A 23,234-nucleotide genomic window follows, 5' to 3' on the forward strand; every position below is an offset into this window, starting at 1 on the left:
TGACTTTGCGTATATTGACACAATCGTACATTTCGGAACACAGAGTTAATTGATATTTAGCTCGCAATAAAGAACCAGACCAAATACGGTACGCAGCTTAAGAAATGACCAATGTATCAAAAATATTTCACAATAAAAAATATGTCCAGATTTTTAAAACTTTAAAGATTTGATCCGTAGGGAGCGCAGTTTAATGTACAAAACTCTATACATCTGCTCTGATGATCTTAAGATATTAAACCTCAAGCCAGGCAATAGCCGCATTTTATTTATAAGAAATCTCTTACAATGAGTTCACATTATTGTTGGTTAAACCTTTAAACAAACTGAAACGCTCACACTGTTAATCGTAGGCTAACATAGTGAATAAGTCTAAGCACATCTACTTTCTACCAGGGCTGTGAAGTCGGAAGGATTTTGGCGTGTCCGGGGTCGGAATCGTTAAAAAAAGACCGACTCCGACTTAATACAAAACGATGAATACAAATTTTGTTCGTAATCTTTATTCAAAATATTGTTCTTGGTCTCCGTATTGCGTTCAAAACACTTGACCAGAAATCGAAGTGTTTGTGCTTGTCAGTTTTTGTGAAACTCGCCGTTCCAATTTCAATCACAACTTAAGTGAAAATAAATTTTAAAAAATAAACAAGGACAAAAATTTAAAAAAAATTGGCAACACTGAAGGCGGCCAATCACAAATCAAGAAGTCGGAGTCGTATATTTTTCACCTGACTCCACAGCCCTACTTTCTACAAGGAACAACACTGCAAAGTTCCAACACAAAAAGTAACTCGACAAACGTCAGTAAGTTTTAAACAAATTTGAAACATCAAAACGATGTCGTTTTTGTATAAATTTTTGACGAACAAAAAGACATCAACGAAATTTTGTTGCAGGCGGACATGTTTCGTCATCTATGAACACGCAGAATGAACAAGCCAGAGAACAAAATTCGTCATTTTTACATTGATTTAACGTTTGCAGACGTTCAATCAACGTAAAAATGACGGATTTTGTTGCCTGGGAAGCATTTAAAATCTTGTTAAAAGCCTTTTAAGGATTAGTTACGTTCCAACATAACCTGATCGATATTTCATGTATTTGGCATTTTCTATCAACAGCTCTTGCTTGAAATGAGCATAATACACACGTGTTCAAATGGGAAGAATAGTCAAGAATTACAAATTAACCTTTGCACCTGAAAAACAAGCGTTTAAAAAACCAAATCAAAGATGGGAGAGATCGTTGTGCTACAAAAAAAAGACGACGAGACAGAATTTCGATCAGTGACGAAGTGTAAGGTTGACGTGAGGGCGCTGATAGACGTTGCTGAGCAAGATGAGCACGGCATAACCAAGACAGCAAAATGCGTCATTTTTGCATTGATTCAACGTCTGTAGACGTTGAATCAATGTAGAAATGACGGATTTTGCTGTATGGGAATGGACACAATAGAAAACACGATTACTGAAACTATGATTAAAGAAAAAATTACAACTTCGCTGCTGAACAAGATGCAGTGATGCAGGAGATGCGGCAGAAGTGCGTTGACTGGGTGAAAGACTGAAGAATGCGTATGCACTCTCTCAACACACCGAAAATCGTACGTTAGCAGACGAGGATACTACAAAAACTGCGAATTATACAGTAGAATTTGCCTATAGTGACTTTGGCTATAGTGACACTTCGCCTATAGTGACACCTGTGGCAAAGTCCCGTTTGCATACGCAACAGTTGAGTAGAATTCGTCTATAGTGACACTTCGGTTATGGTGACACTTTTTCCGCGGTCCCTTCAGGTGTCACTATAGGCGAATTCTACTGTATTGTAAAATAATACACTACGCAACAAAACTCTTTTCCAAGGAAAACAGCTTTATCTGCTTTTTATTTACCTCACCACGCAAAACGGAATTGGAAAACATTTTTATGTTTAAACATGACATTCTCTGCATAAAGGCACCAACACTCTGTTGTGATATCAAAGTTTAAAAGATACGGAAATAAAGTTTGTAAACCTTTACAAGGTTTTAAAAGACCTTTACAAAAAGACAAGTGTAATTTGTAAACCACTGCTAATTCCAGCCACAAAAAGGTCATTGCAAACAGTGGGAAAAGTTGGTGCATATTGAACAAAATCTGTTGCTTAGTGTAGTGTATCCATTGGGAGACAAAAACCTGTCAGTTAATTGGACAGAAGCCGCAGACCACAGCAACTGCTTTACCGGTATGTGAGTTACTGTTCAACGTATCGAGAAAAGTTAGAGTTGTGCACTGCAGCATCACGTGGCGTTCTTGAGAAACGCAATCAACTATATGTTGTCATGGTAACGAGCCTACAACGTACGTCAGTGATGCCAACAGCGAATCTACAAAGCTAAAAACACATCTACAATACCATAGAAAACCTGTTCAGCTTGGCATCGCCAATTCACAATTCCGAAAGCTGTCGTAAAGTTGTTACGATTACACGTGACTTAGGCAGCACGACACAACTGTGTTTACTGTGGGTTTATCAACTGCGGGCAAGTAGGGCCTTCCCGCCTTCTGTTTCCAGTAGCAAGGACAGAAGGTTACGAAGGGCCGTTCTCATTGTTGTTGACGATGGAGCGTTCTTCGTGCACAACGACTTTGGTAATGTTGACGTTCGGATTGTTGCGTTGGGTGTCGAGAATCATGTCAGCCATCGCCTGGTAAGCAGACACAGCTGTTACTTGTCATTTCGTTTTAATGACTAAGAATATCATCAATGCAAGGGATGAATCTTACTACAACTAAAGTCAGTTTTCTTTGGCAAAGCTTTTTTAATGCAAGCTTTCTACGGCAAAGTGAACCTAGAAAAGTTATTTTGAAAGGGATAAAAAAGAGCATTGCCATTCACTAGAACTTCACTTCGGACACGACAGCAAAAAAGTGACAACTACTTAGACTGGCGTATGGGCTTCACCATTTTGCTGACTTGATGCAAGACTGAAAGCAAAAAAGAATATAAGGATTCACAACACTACCTTGTTGTGATCGACGTCTGAATCCCCAATAGTTACCATTTGCTTTTCCACTCTGGTTTCACTGATCCCGCCATGAACAACCTGCAAACAACAAATACAGTGAGTAGCTCTGATAGGACATGGGGTAGAGAACCTGGTCTTTTTAGCTGCTAGAAGAATATAATAATTGTAATCATTGTTACCTTTGTTATTTCAGTCGTTGTTACCGTGTGTTCGGTTGATGATGATATGATTTGGCTGCTGACAAGCTGTGGTTGTGCGTCCTCAAGAGGGGCTGGTTTTGTGCTCTCGTAAGTTATCGTCTTCAATTCAGTTTGGACCAAAGGAGGCTACAAGAAAAGGAAGTGATCTTAAATCGTACGATTCTTCTAGAAGGTCGTTTTTAAGTTTTTGGATATCACATCTGTTACTCATGGAGCAAAAGTTTTTTTTTTACATCGTTCTAACGTCTAACAACGTCTAAACATTAAACAATGTAAAAATGGCAACTTTTACAGGTGGATATTCGACGGCAATGTTTACCACAAGCAACCAATACGAGACTGCGCTAGCAAAAGAGAATCGACTCACATTAGTGGTTCCTTCTGGAACTTCTTCGACGTAAGAGTCAACGACGACAGCCTCAGTCCTGATAGTTGGTGGCTAAATACAAACGCAACAGTTGAACGGTGACGGTTTTAGTAGCGACATGCAATGGCACGAAAGGCTACAACCCAGGTAGAGTTACGGTAGGTAGAGTTAATCTACCATCTCACACCAAAAATGTTAATTCCGTCGTTTACATTCATGGTAGCAGTTTGGAATAAGGTAAAGACGGAAAAATGATAAAAAGAACCAAAGAAAAAATAGGAAGACACGGTGAAGGATGACCTGACAAACAGAAACTTAAAAATTGAAAATGGTAACAGCAGTCCAAATTTAATCCGGCGATGTTACCGAGGGTGGCCGAATTCACCGCCAAGTGCCGCAATCGCCACACACTGCCTCCACATCGATCTGTCTAACGCGTCCTCTCTTGTCAAGCCCACCTTGAGGAAAGCAGCAAGGTCAGTTTGACAAAAGAGGGCGCGTTAGACAGCTCTATGTGGAGGGGGGGTGTGAAGGCGATTGCGCACTTGGAGGTGAAACCGGCCACCCTCAGCAACGGGTAAATAAAGAGAAATGGAGGAGTCGCTGCAGACAACTAGTCAACCCTGATGCTTTAAGATGACCAGGCGTCTTTGAACAAAAATGGAGCGAGAGAGAGAGATAACAGGGCATCGTATTCTAATTGTGTAAAGTACTAGTTACGCAAGATCAGCTCACCTCTTGGTAAGGGGAGGAACGGTTGGAAGACTCGCTCGATGAGTGGCTCGACAAACTGCTGACGCTGCTCCCGTTGACTGGTGCCTCAGCAACCGTGACGTTGTCGTTGCCGTGCGTCGTCATCGACACGCGATGAATCTGAAGAATATATTAATGACGTCATTTGAATAAGTTGTAGCAGGAAGTGTTGCAGTGCTTTGAATCAAGTCGAAACTTCTCAGCTGTTGATATTGCTTTCTTTTTACAGTTTCCCTTTGTAAGCTACGCTTGCACAATGCTCTGTCTCAAAAGCCAAAGAGATAAATTACATTTTTGTTTTATGTTAGTTTCAGACAACCTATTTAATGAAGTGAAGTATCGTCTGATGATGTAATTTCGCAAGAAAAATCTTCTAACCTCGTTTTCCTCCTGTGGAATGAGGACTTCTTCTACTCTGACAGTCCTTGTCTCCACAGTTGCTAGCTGAATGGGATCCTCCGGTGTGGACACATCCTCTGGTGGTGTCACTATATACGCACCGGACTCTCCGGATAGCAACACATGGTTCGTTGCTATAAGAGGATATCTTCTTTCCATGGACGAGTCATCCGAGGAGCTAACGGATAAACTTCCTTCTCTTGGGGTTCTCACTACGGGTGAAGCCTCGTTTTCATCGGAAGAAGGTGATGAGGAGGAGGACGGAAGATTGTCTGAATCCGCTTCATCTTCCTCCTGAATATCTTGGGCGGTTTCAATCATGGCGGCATCTTCCGAAGACACGGTGCTTACAATGGATGCAAAATCAACATCCGTATTGTCACCATCAACCTAAATAGAAATATTTTTTAACGCTTAGCTATTCCTACAGTGTGTACAGTAAAACCTATGGAAACTAACCACTGGGGGTCAGATCAAAAAGCTACTACAGACACTACATAAAAAAGCACTACATCAGAAATGTAATGTAACCACCTATGAATAATATATTGAACACCACAATTTCTAATGTGATTTAAATATTCTTTTAGGGATGTGTAAATGAAAGCACGTTGAGCAAAACTGCATTGAATTCATCACACTTAAGTTGACCTGCAGTGAAGTGTTGTTATTGGGGAAGGTTTCTTTGCCGGTAATCTTTTCTTCGTATGTGACCACGGTTTCGGTGGTTACTGTTTCTATGAATTCATCCTCGTTCGCTGGCTGGATCTACATGAAAAGCAAAACTATTAACCCCATGGAGGTATGTGAAACAAAGCAATGAAATGAGGTACCACGAGAGGTACCATTCACTGAAGGTGAAAGAAAAATACGTTCGTGGCATTGACATGAAACGTAACATTTATTGAGTTCCATTAAGGATAAGGGATCTCCTGACTACGAAGCAGCAGGCCAGCGATTCTCCATCAAGTATCAGTTCAGAGTTCGGTATTTTTTCTTAAAAATGGCTTGAGAATCAGCAGAGCCCTATTTATAGCATATGCATTTTGCTCTACTACTGCAGAGCATTATTAGTGCCTTATTCAAATAGAATTTTTAATAAAAATACTGAACATGAAACGTATCTTTTTCTGAAAACAGAAAAAAACAGAAAGACGATGCTAAGTTGAAAGACGTATTGCGTAGCACATGCGTAAAACGAAAATCCACAAAAGCTCTTAAACAATCTAGCAGCAAAATAATTTGAACGCTAAAATTCGAAGGAAAGACGATGTCACTCACTTGGCGTTTCCTAGTCTCTGGAGTTGTGTACTGATGAGGGTTCTTTCGAGGTGACAACCTTGCGTCGATCGCATCAAGCGAGTCCTGACTGGACGCCTTGCGCGGTGAGTCCGATTTTAAGAAATCAACTAGAAATTGAACACATCGTCACAGATAGGTCTGGATTCGATTGAGAAATTGCAAGAGAAATCATAAAATACTCAAAAAAATTAACTTTTTTCATTGATTTTTCTTTGCATTGCACTCAAGCAAAGGTCATTTTCGATTGCAAACTACACAAGTCGCTGATTGTTATGGCTTGGTCTTGTTACAGAAAACAGATGCAAGGCGTATCCTTTACGACCTTGACTGGGAAGCGAAAACCGACTTTCCCATTGTTGAGATTCGTTGAACCATTCAAAGCTAAAAAACTTCAGTTGAACATGATGTTTGGGCAAAGTATACGCAGTTAGTACAGCATAAGCTCAGTCTTATGAAATGGTTTTTGTTATATATAATCATTTTTCAGCAAAAGCGCCTCGTTCGAGGACAATCATTGTGAAGGCTATTGGAGAAAATCAAAATCAATGTAAAACAGATTGAAATCGGGAAAGAAATTGATTCTATGCGACAAGGGCAAAGCACATGGCAACTTTAATTGTATGTAAAGAAAATCTTCGCAAGCGGCGCTGGCTAACATTTAGCGAACTCAACACACAGTAAGTGGATGCATTTTTCAAAAGAAAAATAACTCATGATCACGCTGGCAATGCTATGACGGCATAGAAGCAAGCACGTTATATCGAAAACAAATACGAAGCTGCAAGCATTAAACACCTCTACGCAATTCTACAGATTAATCAATTCACCCTGTTTTCGTTCTGCACTTGAAGAAATTCTTATCAAGAGATATTCCCTAACGCAAAATGGTGTAGACGCTTTGTAAATATGGCTAATGATGCTACACTTGGATAAGCGCCATGCAGGCTCACATAAATGAACGATTATTATGTAAGTATTGTTTCTATCAATGTATGATTTTCCACTTCAATCGCACACTCTGTTTTAAACATATCATGCTTAGACATTGAACACCCAGACCGCAAATCTGTCGTTTTTTTTACATTCATTTAGCGTGTACAGACGGTTGCATACGTTAAACCAATGCAAAAAAACATCTGGTTTGCAAGCTACGAAAAAAGCCATTAGCAACCGAGATGTTGTATTGTGGCTGGCGTACTCCAACCAGGCACACGTGCTTGAAACGCATACAGCCGCATCTCTAAACGCGCTATAAATAGCTTGTGCTTCAACATTTTTCAAAGGCAAATATCAAAGCACGCATGACATGCAATGAGTGCAACTTGTTGGAGGGAATTCACTACATTCAAGCCAAGTAACTGAAACTCAACACAACATGGCGTCCATCCAGCAGCAGAAAGTAAACAAGTTTTGATATCAACTGTAAGATATTGCTGGCGTGATGATTTGCAGGTTAAATTGTACAGTGCAAATTTGCAGCACCATTATCTTGTTGATTTATTGAATTATTACTTAGATTTTGCGGTTTAAACCAGTGACTCCATATTGTACTTTTGAAATTGGTCACAAACGTAAAAATTGTAAACATAAGTCCATGACAGTGAAAAGTCGCTTCAGCTTATATCCGATACGTAAGTTTACGTAAAAAGATACGTACGACGTAACATACGCAAACTCCGTCGACTGGGACTTATCACGTTACATTTTTTTACCGATTTATGTTAACTAAGTCACGTGAAACGAATATAGTTCTACACCTAGAAGTCACTGGTTTAAACCGGTTTAAAAAAATGTGATTTTGTTTCGGAATCGACAAAATGGCGAGGGAATTGTTCGCGGAAAACGATTTTTATTGCAGCAGCTATGGATTGTAAACATGGAGCATAATATGACAAAACATACACCACTCACCGCTGGCATCTTGCTTATTGTTAACCGAAGCTGGAAGAATTTGTTAGAGTTTTACATGAAAAAGCAGAAGGCATAGACACAAAGAAACAAGGTTACTTCGTTTGTTACACAGAAAGCAGGATAGTGCTTACGTAACAAAGAATAAACAAGAGGATTACCCCCGACACAGCAAAATCCATCATTTTTACATGGATTCAACGTTTTTCAGACGTTGAATCGATGTGAAAATGACAAATTTTGCTGTGTGGATCTATGCTAGCAATCACCAACCGGTACGTTAAGACAGCTTTCTATGAGAAATGCTCCATTCAAACTACCGTACTGTAAATTTCTGATAACAACGCAGCCCTTACTTTTCAGCTTGTGGACAGTTTTCTGATGCTGAGTCATGTCTAGAGGAACCGGTTCGCTGTATTTGTCATAATCGTCATCCGAGCGCAAAGACACCTCGTCATCGCTCACGTGTGGATGGTCGACCTGCTGCGAAATGGACGAGGCGTTTCGACATTTGCAAATGCGCCATCAAAGTTAGCATTGGTTATAACATTAAATATGGTAAAATACAAGTAGTGAAAAAATAAACCATACAAATCGTCTAGCTGCATATGTATGCGCAATGCTTGAATTCAGTGTTAATCACAAAACAGAGTTGCCAGAAAGCATTTTTACAAAATATGTACTTTTTAGATGCTAGAGACGCTCGTAGCTTTGGCAACACTGCAACTACCTGCATTTCTATTGTTTCGGTTGTTGTGACCACGGACTCTTCTACGGTTTTGGTTTTGCGATCGGCTTTCTTTGGTAACTGCAAAATAGACTTTCGTTTGAAGAAGGTCGATGAATATTGGCCTAAGTTTCCTACATAACTCGCATTTAGTGCACGACTTTAGCTTTGCTCGATATACGACAGTGCAACATTATACTGTCGTGCCAAAACATTACAAAAATGATACTAATCTCATTCTCTTTAACACATTGCATGAAAGCAACGCACTTAACCACGGTTGATGCGGTGACATCTTGCCAAAATACACTTATCATCACGATCACATACAGGCGGGGGTACTTCTTCGGATGACTCCTCTCTGACAGGCTGTAAAGTCGCCTTCGCGGGGGATACTTCTCCGCCGTCTAAAAACGCAAAAAAACTTCAATCAGCTACACTAAAGTACACTCATTGCAAGATACCGAAAATTTACTTTGGTTCAGGGTATTACGATAGAATAGGAATAGCATTCATTTTTCAGTCTCATAGAACATACAATTCACAGCATCTTCAGTAAAACGAAAGACTCTTACTTAGATCTGTCTAACACGCCAATGACGAAAAACAATAGTCCAGCTGAGAATTGTCATGCAAAGCTCTACTTGCTGACTACTACATGCTAAGTTTAAAACTAGAGTACAGTAAACAACAGGCAACAAAACCAGAATTGAAAACAGGAAACAACGAGCATAGGAACAGGAGCTTCGTGTCTGCGTACATCGGATACAGAAGTAAAACTGGTATTAACTGCTTTTAACTGCATTAACTAAATACGTCAAATAAGCAACAGTTTGTATCGTGTTTCCTTTTCTGTGTCACAGACATATTAAACCAAATAACAACACAAGGATTCGATAAAGAAAATCGATAAACGGTGTTGCGTGATTAGATTTTGTGTGTTTGTACAATAAAAGACTGTATCCGCTGCATAAAATCGCTACACACCTGAACGCAGCCTTCTACTGTTTGTACGAACGACCTTTGGTGTCGGCCGCACTTGTTCACTCGACACGACAGATCTCGTCTCCTGTTGGGTGCGCCCACTGTACCTGAACTTTGAACCGATCCTGATCAGAGAGGAACGGCGTGGGGGCTCGGTCCGGACCAACCTGCATCGTAAGGAAAGTAACATGAGGCAACAACAGGTGGATCAATGTGTTCTCAACCGGTAGGGGTGCACAATGACAACATTTCAGCAAAAGATGTAATGAACTGATAGGACAGACGTCAAATCGAAGGTAAGTGGTAGGGCAGATGTACCTTTAGAAATGCGTTCCGGGTTTAATTGATTTAATTGTTTATGAACAAAAGTTGAAAGGTTGACAACCACTGGACGAAAGTTAAAGGCTTTAAAAAGCAATAGTGGAAAATAATTTACGATTTCTTGCTTAAAAAGACTCTTTCTCAACTGCCAGATGTTTCCATTGTTGTAAAAGACCGTTACATTATCGCAACAAACCATGCGAGCTGATGGTCACAATACAAAATAATGCTATTAATTGTGATCTTGCGGGATGTCAGAAAAACGCACCAGAAACAATGTCAAGTTTAAATCTTACTGAAAGATGCTCATATTGCATTGTTTCAGCAGCCGACGACTACAGAAAAACCGTGTAATTTCGTTTATCGATTATTCAGGTTATAAATATACATCACAAATGAAAGAAATCTTGAAATCCCGCCACATTCTGCCGTAATATATGATATCCCAGCCAGTAAACAAGTGCCATTTTACAATGATTTAACGTCTATATATATTGTACATTGCATCACTAGAAAAAGATTGATTTGCTGGCTGAGATAGCTTAAAACATTGCAAACACAAACCTAAAGAAAGCATGATGTTCCACAGCTGATTTCCATACAGTTTTAGCGGCTCGATGATTTGGCATTTTGAAGCCAATCATGCTCAAATGGATATCGCCCTGCAACAGACACAATCGAAAATTGGAAAGATTCACAGGGAAAAAAACAAAACACAACGTAGAGTGCTGAAACATAACAGTCGCTTTTCGATTGGAAAAACAACAATACCATAGGCAAACTAAGTAATACCAAATTGTAATACTAAAGCAAGATACAAAGGCTAGAGTACGGAGTGTACACTATGAAAATAACTTACATCTAAAGGCCTGATAGTTATGTAAAATTTGCTTCTGATGTACGAGAGCTTAATGATTCTGGGCCATGCAAATCTATTGATTAGAGTCCCATCTCTGTAGATAAGTATTCCATTCCAGCTTATCCCAACCAGTAAGCTAACACCGTCATTGTCCTGAATAATAGAAAACACTGGTATATATTACAGAGTTAACAACAAAATGTTGGCTTTGTCACATTAAAATACCATCAGTGTTGCTTTGAAAGATATGTTTGTTGTGTGGATAATAAAGCAGGTGTACTTTTGTATCAGGACATCTTTGTTAAACACATAATTCAAGGCAGACTCTTACAAGTTGTTACTGCTATCCCTGATTGGTGTTCATTTATTGCCCTTTGTTAGTGTAAAACTGCTAATGTGGCATTTTGTTTTCCCAACTAATCTCGTAATTGGCGTTGAAAATTTGATGGAACTCTTAGCACAAAACGAAGGCGGCTATTGAAGTCAAACAATGTAACGCCCCAGAAATGAAAATCCGTCATTTTTACATTGATTCAACGTCTGCAGACGTTGAATCAATGTAAAAACGACGAATTTTGCTGTCTGGGGCGTGACGACATCAACACTTGTTATCTCGGTAAAAGTGATTCACTGCGTGTACAATCAACACTTATTAGCGTTTCAGAATGGAGTAAAGTTTATTTTGAATATTTCGGAAAAACTGTCAAACGCCAACCTGTATCTATAGTAATGACCACACTACTTGTAATAAAAACACGTCGATGTTGACAAGTTATTTTAAGCTACTGTATTGATAAACCTCCGCATATAAGTCTTAGTTATGCCAGCTTAAATGAAGTCCTATGGTAGCATAAAAGAAGCGTGCCACGTTAGCTGAGTACAGTTGAATACTAATACCAATCATCATCATCATCGGCCATGCCTGAATAAGGCGTCGGCTACCGTGAGTTTCCACAACGATCGATTGCCCATACTTCTAATTAGGTTTTCAAAATTTTGGTTTGTCCATGTTGAAAGATTTTTGAAGATTTCCAAACGTGGACGTCCCGGTGCCTCTGACCAGGAAATCGCCCCATCAATCCATCATTGCCGAGTGTTCAATTCCGCGTTTGCGGTAGACATGCCCGATAAATGTCATTTGCCTTTTTTTGATAGTTGTGATGAGGACACCAGGGGTGCACCCAGAGCGTCTCCACACTTCTTCGTTAGAAGAAGTAGAATAATAGAAGTAGAAATACCAATATAGAAGTAGAATAAGTTGTCAAGTGACCTGGGACGCATGGAGATCCACACCATATAAAGATAGCTTTTTGGCATTAGCCAAGTAATTCTTTTCGGCTTCTTCAGGAGTTTGCCCTCTGCAGAAAGAACAAACAGCTATTACGTAGCGAAAGGAACGCCAGGTCAGCATAGACAAGCATCTCAAACAGAAAAACCTGTCACTTTTACATTGATTCAACGTCTGTAGATGTTGAATCAATGTAAAAATTTTGCTGTCTTGGGTAAAACCGTTGCAACTTGCAAGCAACGCAAGTAGTTATGAATAACTCAGCACAATTGAAACAATGAAACCTATCAATAGGCAATGTGTATACAATTACACAAGGAATGGAATACTGATATTCAATTATTATTCATGCTCATCAACATAAATCGTTAACACTCGCCGGACAGTTTTTACTTTTAATCGCCTTTTTTGCTTTTGATTGCCCTATATTGTCCAAGCTTGTAAAATTGAATACACAAATGCATATAGAATTTGTATATAAAATACCATTCAGAGATAATATTTCAAATAAACAGCTTCATTGAAAACTTCCAATTGATAACTTAATTTGATAAAGTAAATGTTTACGACTATGTTTTTAACGTGCTGTAAAACAAAGACCAACAGCATTAAATAAAAATCACTCTCTACCTGTGGGTTTTGTGAAGTTCCATAACTTTTTCTTCTAACTTTACAGTTTGGTTCGGGGCCAACGAAAAGTCGTGGACGTAGTTCCCTCTCATCTCATTACGGTCGTAATCCCCAAGCTCAGATTGCACAACAAATGCTCCAAGCAGGGCGTGAGTGACAAAGGAACACGGAAGCCTGCGCATAAAATCAATCTTCGGATTAATTCTTACAGCAAATACCAAACACAATATTTACAGTATTGCAGCCTCAGCTTAAACTGGCTGTTAGCCGACGAACGGTTTGGTAAAGAAATACACTCATATGACGGCGTAAGAAGGAATTTCCACGCTTTATTTGTGATTGACTATTATACGAGACGTGGTTGAAGTCAAACAAATAATACTGTGAATCTGTGATAATACCTCAGCTGGAAAGTCAAATCGTGAGAGCCTTGGTACGGCAATCAAAAAGGCGCCGGTTCGACATCGCTCACAAAACATGTGGCTGTGTCTTTGGCAAGACACTTAAAAGCATGCTTGAAGTTGAACGTGGACACAAAGATTACCTTCCTTGCGTTCCCGTTCACTTAATCTAAATCTTCAACCACCGGGCGCAAGCCTGGATACGACAAAAAAAAAACTTAGTCAGCGAAAATTGTTTTTAACAAAGACATTTTTGACTTCTTCACACTAAATTCTCAGTCGCCCAGACGAAATCAAATATAAATTAACACAACGAAAGGTTTTATTGTTTTTGTTTGTCGAAATATCTATTGATCCTAATTTCCTAAAGTCGTCAAATTATACCGAAAACTTCAGTGAAGCGACATGATGGTACATTTACAGATAGCCTTACAATACACACTAACGCTGCCTGATGGTTCCAGTTGCATCAGTAGTGTAATTAATTACTTCGTTGAAACGATGTTATATTAGCGTTTCAGAAAAACGTCTCAAGAAAAAATTGAAGTTTCACTTCTCAAAACACAAACGCTTTTCAAGCAATTGAAGGTACTCGACGCAAAAGCAAGTTACTAAAAGCCTCTACGAAGAAACGATACCAAACCCATTCAGCAGAAATTGCTTTTTTACATCGTTTCAACGTAGAACGACGTTGAATTAATGAAAAAATACATTTCTTTGATATGCTCTGATGATACATTATGCAACATTTTCATTTTTTAAACAGCACAGTGACAGAAAGCGATCAGAAGCAAGTCCAAACAGCTAAATTCACTGCTTGCTTTACACAAACAGATTTTCTTGAAACAGCAACATTGAGGGAGTCCTGTTGTTTTTACTACTTGTACAAATAAAAGTTTCTTCAAAATTGACTTCAAGATCGTAGTGGTGAGGCACATAACGACATACTTGAGTGATTTAGCCCGGGTTAACCAAGCCGTGAAATTTTCCGTGTTTACAACGATTCTACGTCGCAAGACGTTGAATCCATGTAAAATGGCATTTCGTGCAATTGCTAATGTTTCCCATTGCTCTGAAGTGAAACCGTAAAAAACGCATTCAAAAGCTGCAATTTTCCGCTTCAGCTAAAACTGCACTTGCCTCCCTCCAACAATGTCATCGCGTATCTGCAGGACCATGTAGTATCTGGTGATGTCCTCAAGGAGTTGAGCGGGGTCCGGAGGATAAAATTTCACGGAAAAATAAAAAGACCAAGGTCCATCTAAACAAGGATATGCGATGAGTTTTTTTAGCAATTGACTGTAAAACATGGAAGTAGCTACAATATTAACTGGATTATTTGGGAAAGCAGATTAGAAAGTCTTTTACGATCTGTTGCCAATGGCTTCATGTTCTCACTCAAGCACAAAAAAATTATTGAAGGTAATCGTGAACTTACTTTTAACTTGTTTTTTGATTGATTTGTTCGGTTCCAGCCAGTATTTCTGATCTGACAAATCTTTGAAATAAAGCCCGAAGTAGTCGCATTCCACTATGTTAAGGAGCTCGTTGATTTGCTTTAAAAGTACCGAGCCATCGGCTTGTTTCTGGAAACATGAAAATCAGTTTTGGATTCAAGTTTCCATTTAAACAATTCGAGTCAGGAGAACGAAAAGCGAATTTTTACACGGAAGGGTAGCAGTTCACATACTTTAAGTACAAACTTAGAAAAAAATTAGAATAATGCTGTTTGTAAAATGGTAACAGACAACTTCAAACCTACTTCTACTATTGCTAAAGTTTAAATTATCGAGATTAAACTTCAAGTGCGTTTTTGGCATGCATGTTTACGGATTATAAGTAAACATAGATCTGACAACATACCGGCACATCACAGCGAAATTCCTGCCCGTTGAGTAAGTGAACCTGACAGACGCGCTGCTTTTTTGAACTGCTTCTTTTTTTGCTGTCGTCATAAGAGTTTGAAACTTCACTTTTTTCCATTATTAAAAGCAGTAAAAAATACTAACCACACAAAGCTTACAGCCTAAACCCTGAACACAAGAAATTAACATTAAACGAACACTTCACGTGCAGAAACACAATACGTAGCTGTACGATGTGGGAATATCCCCAATTGCCCAACCAGCAAAATCAGATCAATTTAGTGTTGATTCAACGTCTTACAGACGTTGAATAAATGCAAAATAGACAAAATTATATAGTTGAGTGTCAATTTCGCTGACATCCGACTTATCAAATGTCAAGACAGAGCCACGTCAGTTTAAATCCCGGCGTATGCAGCTGAGCAGGGTAACCTTAAGTTGGCTCCCTTTAATTTTTTTACACAGCACCACAAATCTCAAACTTTCAATGCGAACAGGCCTGCATTACCGAATTTCTGTATGCCAGGAGTAAGCTTCTGCAAAGGTTGTTTCAGTTTGATGATAGATATAGATCATGTACAAAAATGGGCTACAATGCAAAAATTTGAAAACGAAACGTAACAATTATATAACAAGCGAGTTTGCGTCAATGAAATTTCAGTACGGATGTTGAGGTCCTTGTGCTGTACCAACTATACAGTTGAAATAGGTAGTGCATACTGCATATACCAACACATACATCAACTGAAAACAACAAGATCAAAATAGAAATGTTGAAATAATCACAAACGTCAGTCTCAAGCGTCACTTAACAAGTGTGGTGTTGATGGACTTTAAAATGGACTCATGTTAATAATAGTTTTGACATCTAGCTGTAGTAAAAAAAGCATAAACCATAGATCTCAGTCAAGAAAAAAGATATATAAGAATTTATTGGTTGATATTCTTGACTTTACAGTATTTCAAAATCTGCTATTAGTGAGTATATACTTTCAATAACATTCCCAGACCAAAAAATCCGTCATTTTTACATAGATTCAACGTCTGCAGACGTTTTTGTTGTCTGGGTGACTGTTGAACGTTGCAATTTGGAAATAAGCCTGTTTTTTTTTTCGGTTGCTACAAATGAAGGTACATCCCACAACAATTGCGAATAGGGCAGCCGATAGAACAACAGTTGTGAAGTACAGTAAACCTAACTAACGAATAACTAATTGAAAACAATTTGGGATGGCTGGGTATTTTGATGGCATCATACAAAACAACGAGTTTGAACACAACTAAAAATACGCAAACTGTGAAACATTAGGCAAGGTCACAGTATAATAGTCATAGGCAGTGCCGGTCTTAGGGTATTTCGGGCCCTGTGCGGAATATGCTTTGCGGGCCCCAATGACAATGATCCAATTCAGTAGTGCAGGTAGGCATTTTGAAAGGGGAGGGGTTTGGTTTGATGGTCCGAAGGTGACATCCAGTGTCGGGGGTCTGGGGGGCCTCCCCCAGAAAATTGTGAAAAATTACTTTGAATTTGGGGCATTCTGAGAGCATGTTCAACAAAAATTTGGGTATGAATATTACTGTAAAATGGTGCTGTCCGATGGCATAGAAAAAGGATAAGATCATGCTTTCTTTGGCATTTTTCGGAAATAAAGCTATGTCTCTATGTTGAGTATGGATGCAACCTATTTCGTCCCCTGAAAAATTCGTACCCCGATTTCGTACCCTGAAATCGGAGTAACAAAATCAAATTTCGACCTATTTCGTCCCCTGAAAAGATCGAGAGAAATTTTGAAATGTTTGCAGCAACTCCGATCAGCTCCTTAGGCTCTGTTGTTTTTTTTCTCGATCTTTTTCAGGGTACGAAATGTTCAGGGGACGAAATAGGTTGCACCTGTTGAGTCTCTATGATTTCTTGTTGCTAATTCTTTGTTGAATTTGCTTGTTGAATTTTTCCATTGGAAATGACAAAATTACTGCATTTTCTGAGTAAATTGCGGGCCCCCTAATTTGCGGGCCCTGTGCGATCGCACGGTTTGCACACCCTAAAGACCGGCACTGGTCATAGGTTAACTCCATCAACACTTAAACTAATTATATACATTTTCCTTTCCGCGTAATGGAAACCATCTCGATCACGAATCACGATTATCTCAACCGCTTTGCACTGTAGGTCGATATCATTTATAAGCTGGTTTCGATAGTTTGATTGCAAAGGAAAGGGGGCTCAAATTGTGAATCACTTGTTTCTTTGTCCAAAAAAAAATTTAAAAACTTTATTCCTTTGAAAGCTTGTGTTGTTAAGCCCCACAAACGTAGTTAAGAAATGAGGTTAAGAGAAGCTATTGCTTGATGACAGAGTTTCCTGACTTCTCTTGATATAAAATTAATATGTTTGCATTTCAAAGAAGAGCGAAAAAGCAGACATAAAAGCCAGGCTTGATTCTAAGGCTGTACGTAGCGCTGTCACACAGAAATGGTTTCTTTATGATTGTTGAGTTACACTTACAACAAAACAAATTCTGCAAAGAAGTTTCACTCTTACCGATAAACAAGACAGGCACAGAGCATTTGATGAAATTTGACTGCTGATAGGCTGCAATATATATAAGTGTTTTGTATCAATAAATTTCAATTATTTCCAGTGATTGATTTAACCATTTCCCTGCTCGCATGCTAAGACGGAGAGAAAAACCCCAAACAATGCACGGCAGATGCCATTTGCATATCACCAGCTGCTAATCGACGACGAAGATTGTTTTACAAGTGAAACTTCTCAGCAACCAATCCGGTGTTTAGCTCTCTGCTTTTGGTTCTTCTGCAATTCCCTTGCTTTGCGGCGGTCCAAATTTAATACCTCCAGATTTGGGTTGCAACCATGGCTGGTTGCAACCCAATGTTTGAAAACCACTAATTTATGGAATTCACTCTCTGGTGAAGAATCAGGAACAAGCAATTTTAAAGAATATGTACGCTTTTCCTTGCTGTAGATTTTATATGACTCTGGCTATGAAAATATGAGTTTCAACAGAACGATTTTAAATAGGAGTAGTACAGATGCAAACGCTATATCTTTTCTAACTTCAATCACTTCATTTCCACATGGTAGCGATGTTTGACTGAACAGGTTATGTCAGAAATTATTTTAAGTTGATCCTGGCAAGATTCCATCGATGAAGCCAAACTTGTTAGCTTATCCATCAAATACAGCATTCATCAAAGTGATAAACAATACAGAATAAAAGTATCACTATTCAAATTATCTTTTCCTGTTCGTTTGAATATTTCTCAAATACTTTCCTAGCCTGCATTGACGATGCGCAGTCAATTGGGGTTTCCCCGTCGCAGTCCTTCGCCGTTGTGTCTGCTTTGTGACTAAGAAGTAATGCGATGATGTCACAGTGGTCACAGGATGAAGCTGAAAAAATAAAGATTTGTCATTTTAGCGGTTGAAGAATGAGCAAGCCGAAAAGGGCACATTAAAGAAAATGGAATTTATTGTTTCATATTTCAGCATTGCAACACTTTTTCGTTAACTCATTCTTAATTATATCGACTGACAACCAATTATGCGTACGCATTAATAATGACGTCACATCGGGACAAAACAAATTTTTGGCATTAATTTCGGCGGGATAAAATCAGATATGTTTGAAACAACCCAGTATCGCTTCACAACATGCCTAGACTCTTGCAAACATCAAAAATCTCTCTTACCATGAAGTTTCAAGTGCAAAGGGAATGTAGAAATGACTTGATAAACATGCCTGCTAAAATAAGCGGCACTTGCTATTTTTAAAATCTAAACCGACTTTGAACACGGCACGTCAGTGTAACTTACATCACAGTAACGTCGTGCTTATACTCCATGGCATAGTCTTCTAGATTTAAGCGCATTATTTAATTCAATCAACCTGAAATAAACACACCACTGAGCACACTTATATACGAAATTATGAAATTGAAGTATAGTTAGGCTGGGAAACCAGTCCGTTAACTTACCGTAATGTAACGGTGTAGAATGATCCACGTCCAAACAGTTACAGTCGTGTCCTTCTTGTATCAAAAATTGCGCTATTTTCAAATGTCCTCTGTCACACGCCCAATGCAATAACGTTCTCCCCTAAAAACGTTTGTGACTTTTATAAACATCTGATTGTGCTTGTACAGAAATCATTCACATTGATCACATGATTGCACTACAACAGTTACAAAATTATACTCTTTCAGTTTATTACGCTTTGTACGTAAGTTACAAGAACTCTGATGCATTCAGACCGGAGAATTAAAACTTTGATCTAAAGTTTGATGTGCTGACAAAACGCAAACAGCATAAACTAGCAGTTATAATAACATATTATAATATACAATGTTATATCAGAAATTTTAATTTTGCGAAACATAGGTGGTACGGTACTGGAAGTGTAAGACCAAGAGGTTAAAGCTTGTCTGGCGTGACACCAATCACGGTAGCTATATTATATAATATTAAACTAAACTGTTTGAGCAGCTTTGAATTTGAGGCATGTCATATCAGAATCAAACGTCAAAATGATTTGAATAATGCGTCAGCAGCTTCCGGCTTGCTACAGATGATGCTTAAAACTATATTTGTCACAGTTAATTTTATCACAAGAAAGATAGCCAAAAATTGCCACTTGGGGAAAAAAAACAAAGCTAGAATCACAACTGTAAAGCCAAACGTCATATCACTGATAACCACATGCAAGAACAATTGAACATCAATTAAGTGCATGGACAAAAAATAACAGCAATCAGCAAAGTATTACTTCATCGTCCACAGGCATCTTTTCGGGGAGCAGAGATGTAACTTTTTGTAAGCAACCTTCTTTACACCAATCAAAAATATCTTTTTCACTATCTTTTAAATCGTCCTCATTATCATGATTCAGTATGCTGACGGATACTCCCAACCCAGCTCTGTAATGCACCACACTTCAACAAACCAAAAGATCGATGATGATACGATTTACGCAATAAGGGTAAGGTACAAAATTTTCAATGCCCTTCTCATATCTGACATCTTGAACATTAAAAGTTTATTGCAAAATGTTATAAAAATAAATATATAAATCAGAATAGATTGGGCCTGGTTCTACCCATTGTTTGGCATAGCCATAAGATTTTGTTTTGCCCTAAAAGCCATTTGCTGTTGGGACCGAAAGCTGTTTCTTTCAATGACAACAAAACCTAAGTATCAAACAGCAAAATAAGTATTTTTGGTATTGGTTTTTCAAAGGTACACACCCTGGCAATGTTATGTCATAGGAGATACAGCAAACATGATTTTCTACTGAACAAGATCACAAACATTGAAAGATTTCACCTTGACTCAATACAAAAACGTATGGCGACATGGTTGAAATCAATGTAAAGTGGCATTCAATCAATATAGCATATCACTCAGTATCATATGAAAAGCTATATATATATTGTCAAGACAGCTTAGCTGCACATTATGTACAATTAAGACTTAAACAATGTAACATCCCAGTTAAATTCAGACTTGGGAAAATACAAAAATGTTCCACTAAAAGCACCTAAAACAAAACGTGAAGATTACACACATACAAAGACTTTGACAATTCAGTATCCCAAGATGGATCTAGCTGTTGGATTTTTTCAACATATTCTTTCATTGCTTCTTCTTTTGTCATACCGTGTAAGTTGTTCCAGCATGACCTAAAAATAGAAATATCACTTTGAATAATATATGCTGCACAGTGGAAAAATTGTTAGATTGAAATATATGGCCCCACAAATACCAAATAATAAACTATCAATGAAACATGTAATTTATTGCATTTGCTAGAATTTATTAAGGACACAGTCATGTCACACTGTCACAGCATGCAACCACATAAATTTTAACAAATCTTGCGTCATTGCTGGAAAAATAGTACCAACATAAAAATCACTCATTTCATTGGTATAAAAACAGAAAATTTAATTTGAGGTCTATGGATCAAGTGTTGCCAGATAAAAAATTTTGCTTTAATTTGACAAAAACTTCAAAACTGTTGAAGATAAAAATTGTAATGTGGCAAAATTTGAAGTCCTGGGAAGAGAGAAAAACCCTAACTTTAACTCTTAACCCTAACCTTAATCCTAGCTTAACTATACCTGTGATAAAACAAAGCTTTTTGATTGCAACCAACGCCACAGAAATAGCCACTTCAATAAAGTTAATGCCAATTACAACTCACCATTTCTTACGAGCGGTAAAATTTAAAATATTTGGCTTAGATGTGTTGCAAGGTCCAACTGTTGCTTGCTTGTATCTGGCATACAAATAGAGTAAATCCAAATCCTTTGAGTTTTCTGCTAGACTTGGTATTAATGTTTCCAAATGATTAGCAGCAAGTTGAAACGTTTTCTCCATTGCATGATAATCAAGCAGCAACAACAGAAATTGATTAAACTGCTATTTTTGGTAAAACTAAACAAACACTCTTTTCTGAGATGCACAGGAAAAGATATCGAATGTCAAAAAAAGAAATACAAAAAGCCACAATAGTTATATATCGTCAGACTAATAAAATAATGGCGTAACTCATTTTTTCTTGTTTTGATATAATCGAAAAAAAACTGTCTACACGGTTGTTTTCATCATATTTATTGTACAGTTAAACGAAAATAGCATGTCGACACAAGTACAATGAGCATGTATACTTTGATTTGCTTCATTTTGCATCCCATAATGTGCTGGGATGAATTAGGTAATTTTCCGAATGCACAGACATGACTTAGGCCATTTGATATTTTGAGTTTATCAATGGGATTTTTTTAACGGTGACATAATAACAGTAATAATACGACTAGAATTAACAGGAAAATCCCTAATAGCGACTCCAATCTAACGATAGGAGTTATATTTCATGCTAGAATGCATATTTCGCCCAAAAACAGTTCAGAGTTGGCAAGACAAGCTGAATAATTTATCAGTGATGACTGATGAGGGAAATTATCAAAAAAGGAGTGGCACCCTGTTGGCATTACATGTTTCATAGATTGAAGATCATTGTATTTCCTCAATTTGATTGGAAAATGGGTTGAAAAAATAGGAATCCATGTACTGTAGTGTCGCCTAAGTTTGTTTGTGACTGCTATGGCAGATCCTCCCACTGTGCATTGTGTGCAGTATCATATAATGGGACCTTGTACAATACCTTTCCACTGCTTTCAAGATTCAGGCCTCTAAGATCATGAACCGTGGGATCTCCGGCTTTTTTTCCAGGCCTGATACTCAAGTCAACAAGCATCATCCACCGATTTTCATAAAATTACTGTGTTGCATCCTCTGTATGTACAATGTTGGGGTGCAGTCTGATCCTGGCATTCTGGATGATAATTTTGTAATCTCTTGTCGTAAAAATGTTGTTTACCAATTTTTGCTCGGTGGTACTGTGCATGATATCGCACTCTGTTTGAGTGTGACCAGCCACGGGGTACTTCTGAGTAATAGTGATGCCATACTTCCATACAAGGGCACAGTAGGCACTAAAGACATTAGAGTTTCTATTTTGATATCCACACCTATCAGTCTATCACTCTAAATAACTATCTCCTCCAGACCGGGGCTTCCAGAAATTACCTATTCGAAGTGATTAAACTGCAAGAAAGCGAATACTTCACTGCGTAAATCACCTTCCGTTTCATTCCAAATAGAGCAATAATCATCTTTTGATTCAAGATTGAATAGTGTAAAATTGTGTACCTGCAGCTTGGTTTTATCGGAATGGCCCGTTTCGGCGAGTCCGATTCGACTAGTCCGATTCGGCGAGTTCCCTATTCGGCGAGAGCCTTTTTCGGCGAGAGCCTTTTTCGGCGAGTGCCCTATTCGGCGAGTTTTTGAAATTTTTAAAAGGAAATTATCGGGTACCGTAGCCTAATTACAATTGCCGTTTTTACATCGTTTTAACGTTGCTAAACGTTGAAATCGTGCAGAAAGGAATAAAAAGAAAATGTTTGAACTATTAAATTAAAATTCGTCATGTCAGTTCAGTTATTTTTGACCATCATATCAAAAACAATACATGTCAACATAGCAAAGGTAGAAGCGACAAAACACGAACGTTAAAACGTGCTTGAATTCGTCATGTCAGTTCAGTTATCTTTATTTTTGACCATCATATCAAAAACAATACCCGTCAACATAGCAGAGGTAGAAGCGACAAAACGCGAACGTTAAAACGTGCTTGA

The 23,234-nt window shown here is 38.3% G+C and overlaps 2 protein-coding genes across 4 annotated transcripts; both read right to left on the reverse strand.

Moving 5' to 3' along the window:
- Window positions 1-247: 247 nt before the first annotated feature.
- On the reverse strand, window positions 248-15,178 carry LOC145785139 (band 4.1-like protein 3). 2 transcript variants are annotated; one of them, XM_082596841.1, is made up of 20 exons: window positions 15,013-15,178; window positions 14,588-14,735; window positions 14,290-14,410; window positions 12,749-12,922; window positions 12,101-12,188; window positions 10,831-10,983; window positions 10,536-10,633; window positions 9,654-9,817; window positions 8,997-9,073; window positions 8,670-8,747; window positions 8,296-8,422; window positions 7,943-7,972; window positions 6,011-6,138; window positions 5,381-5,497; window positions 4,709-5,119; window positions 4,313-4,450; window positions 3,578-3,649; window positions 3,190-3,336; window positions 3,008-3,088; window positions 248-2,689 (listed from the first exon to the last, which is right to left on the reverse strand). In XM_082596841.1, exons 1-20 carry the CDS (start codon window positions 15,130-15,132, stop codon window positions 2,573-2,575), a joined length of 2,589 nt encoding a protein of 862 aa, XP_082452967.1. In that variant the 5' UTR covers window positions 15,133-15,178; the 3' UTR covers window positions 248-2,572. The 2 variants fall into 2 exon arrangements, with proteins under 2 accessions (XP_082452967.1, XP_082452968.1); XM_082596842.1 differs by lacking the exon at window positions 7,943-7,972.
- A 4-nt stretch (window positions 15,179-15,182) lies between these two features.
- Window positions 15,183-21,479, reverse strand: LOC145785141 (acyl-CoA-binding domain-containing protein 6-like). 2 transcript variants are annotated; one of them, XR_014291129.1, is made up of 6 exons: window positions 21,239-21,479; window positions 20,604-20,714; window positions 19,802-19,952; window positions 19,014-19,134; window positions 16,770-18,429; window positions 15,183-16,696 (listed from the first exon to the last, which is right to left on the reverse strand). XR_014291129.1 is itself a non-coding variant. In XM_082596843.1 (5 exons), exons 1-5 carry the CDS (start codon window positions 21,412-21,414, stop codon window positions 18,266-18,268), a joined length of 723 nt encoding a protein of 240 aa, XP_082452969.1. In that variant the 5' UTR covers window positions 21,415-21,479; the 3' UTR covers window positions 15,183-18,265. The 2 variants fall into 2 exon arrangements, 1 of the variants encoding a protein (XP_082452969.1); XM_082596843.1 differs by having other exon boundaries at window positions 15,183-18,429.
- Window positions 21,480-23,234: the final 1,755 nt, after the last annotated feature.

The sequence above is a fragment of the Aplidium turbinatum genome, chromosome 16 (genome assembly GCF_918807975.1).
Source record: "Aplidium turbinatum chromosome 16, kaAplTurb1.1, whole genome shotgun sequence".
NCBI lineage: Eukaryota > Metazoa > Chordata > Ascidiacea > Aplousobranchia > Polyclinidae > Aplidium > Aplidium turbinatum.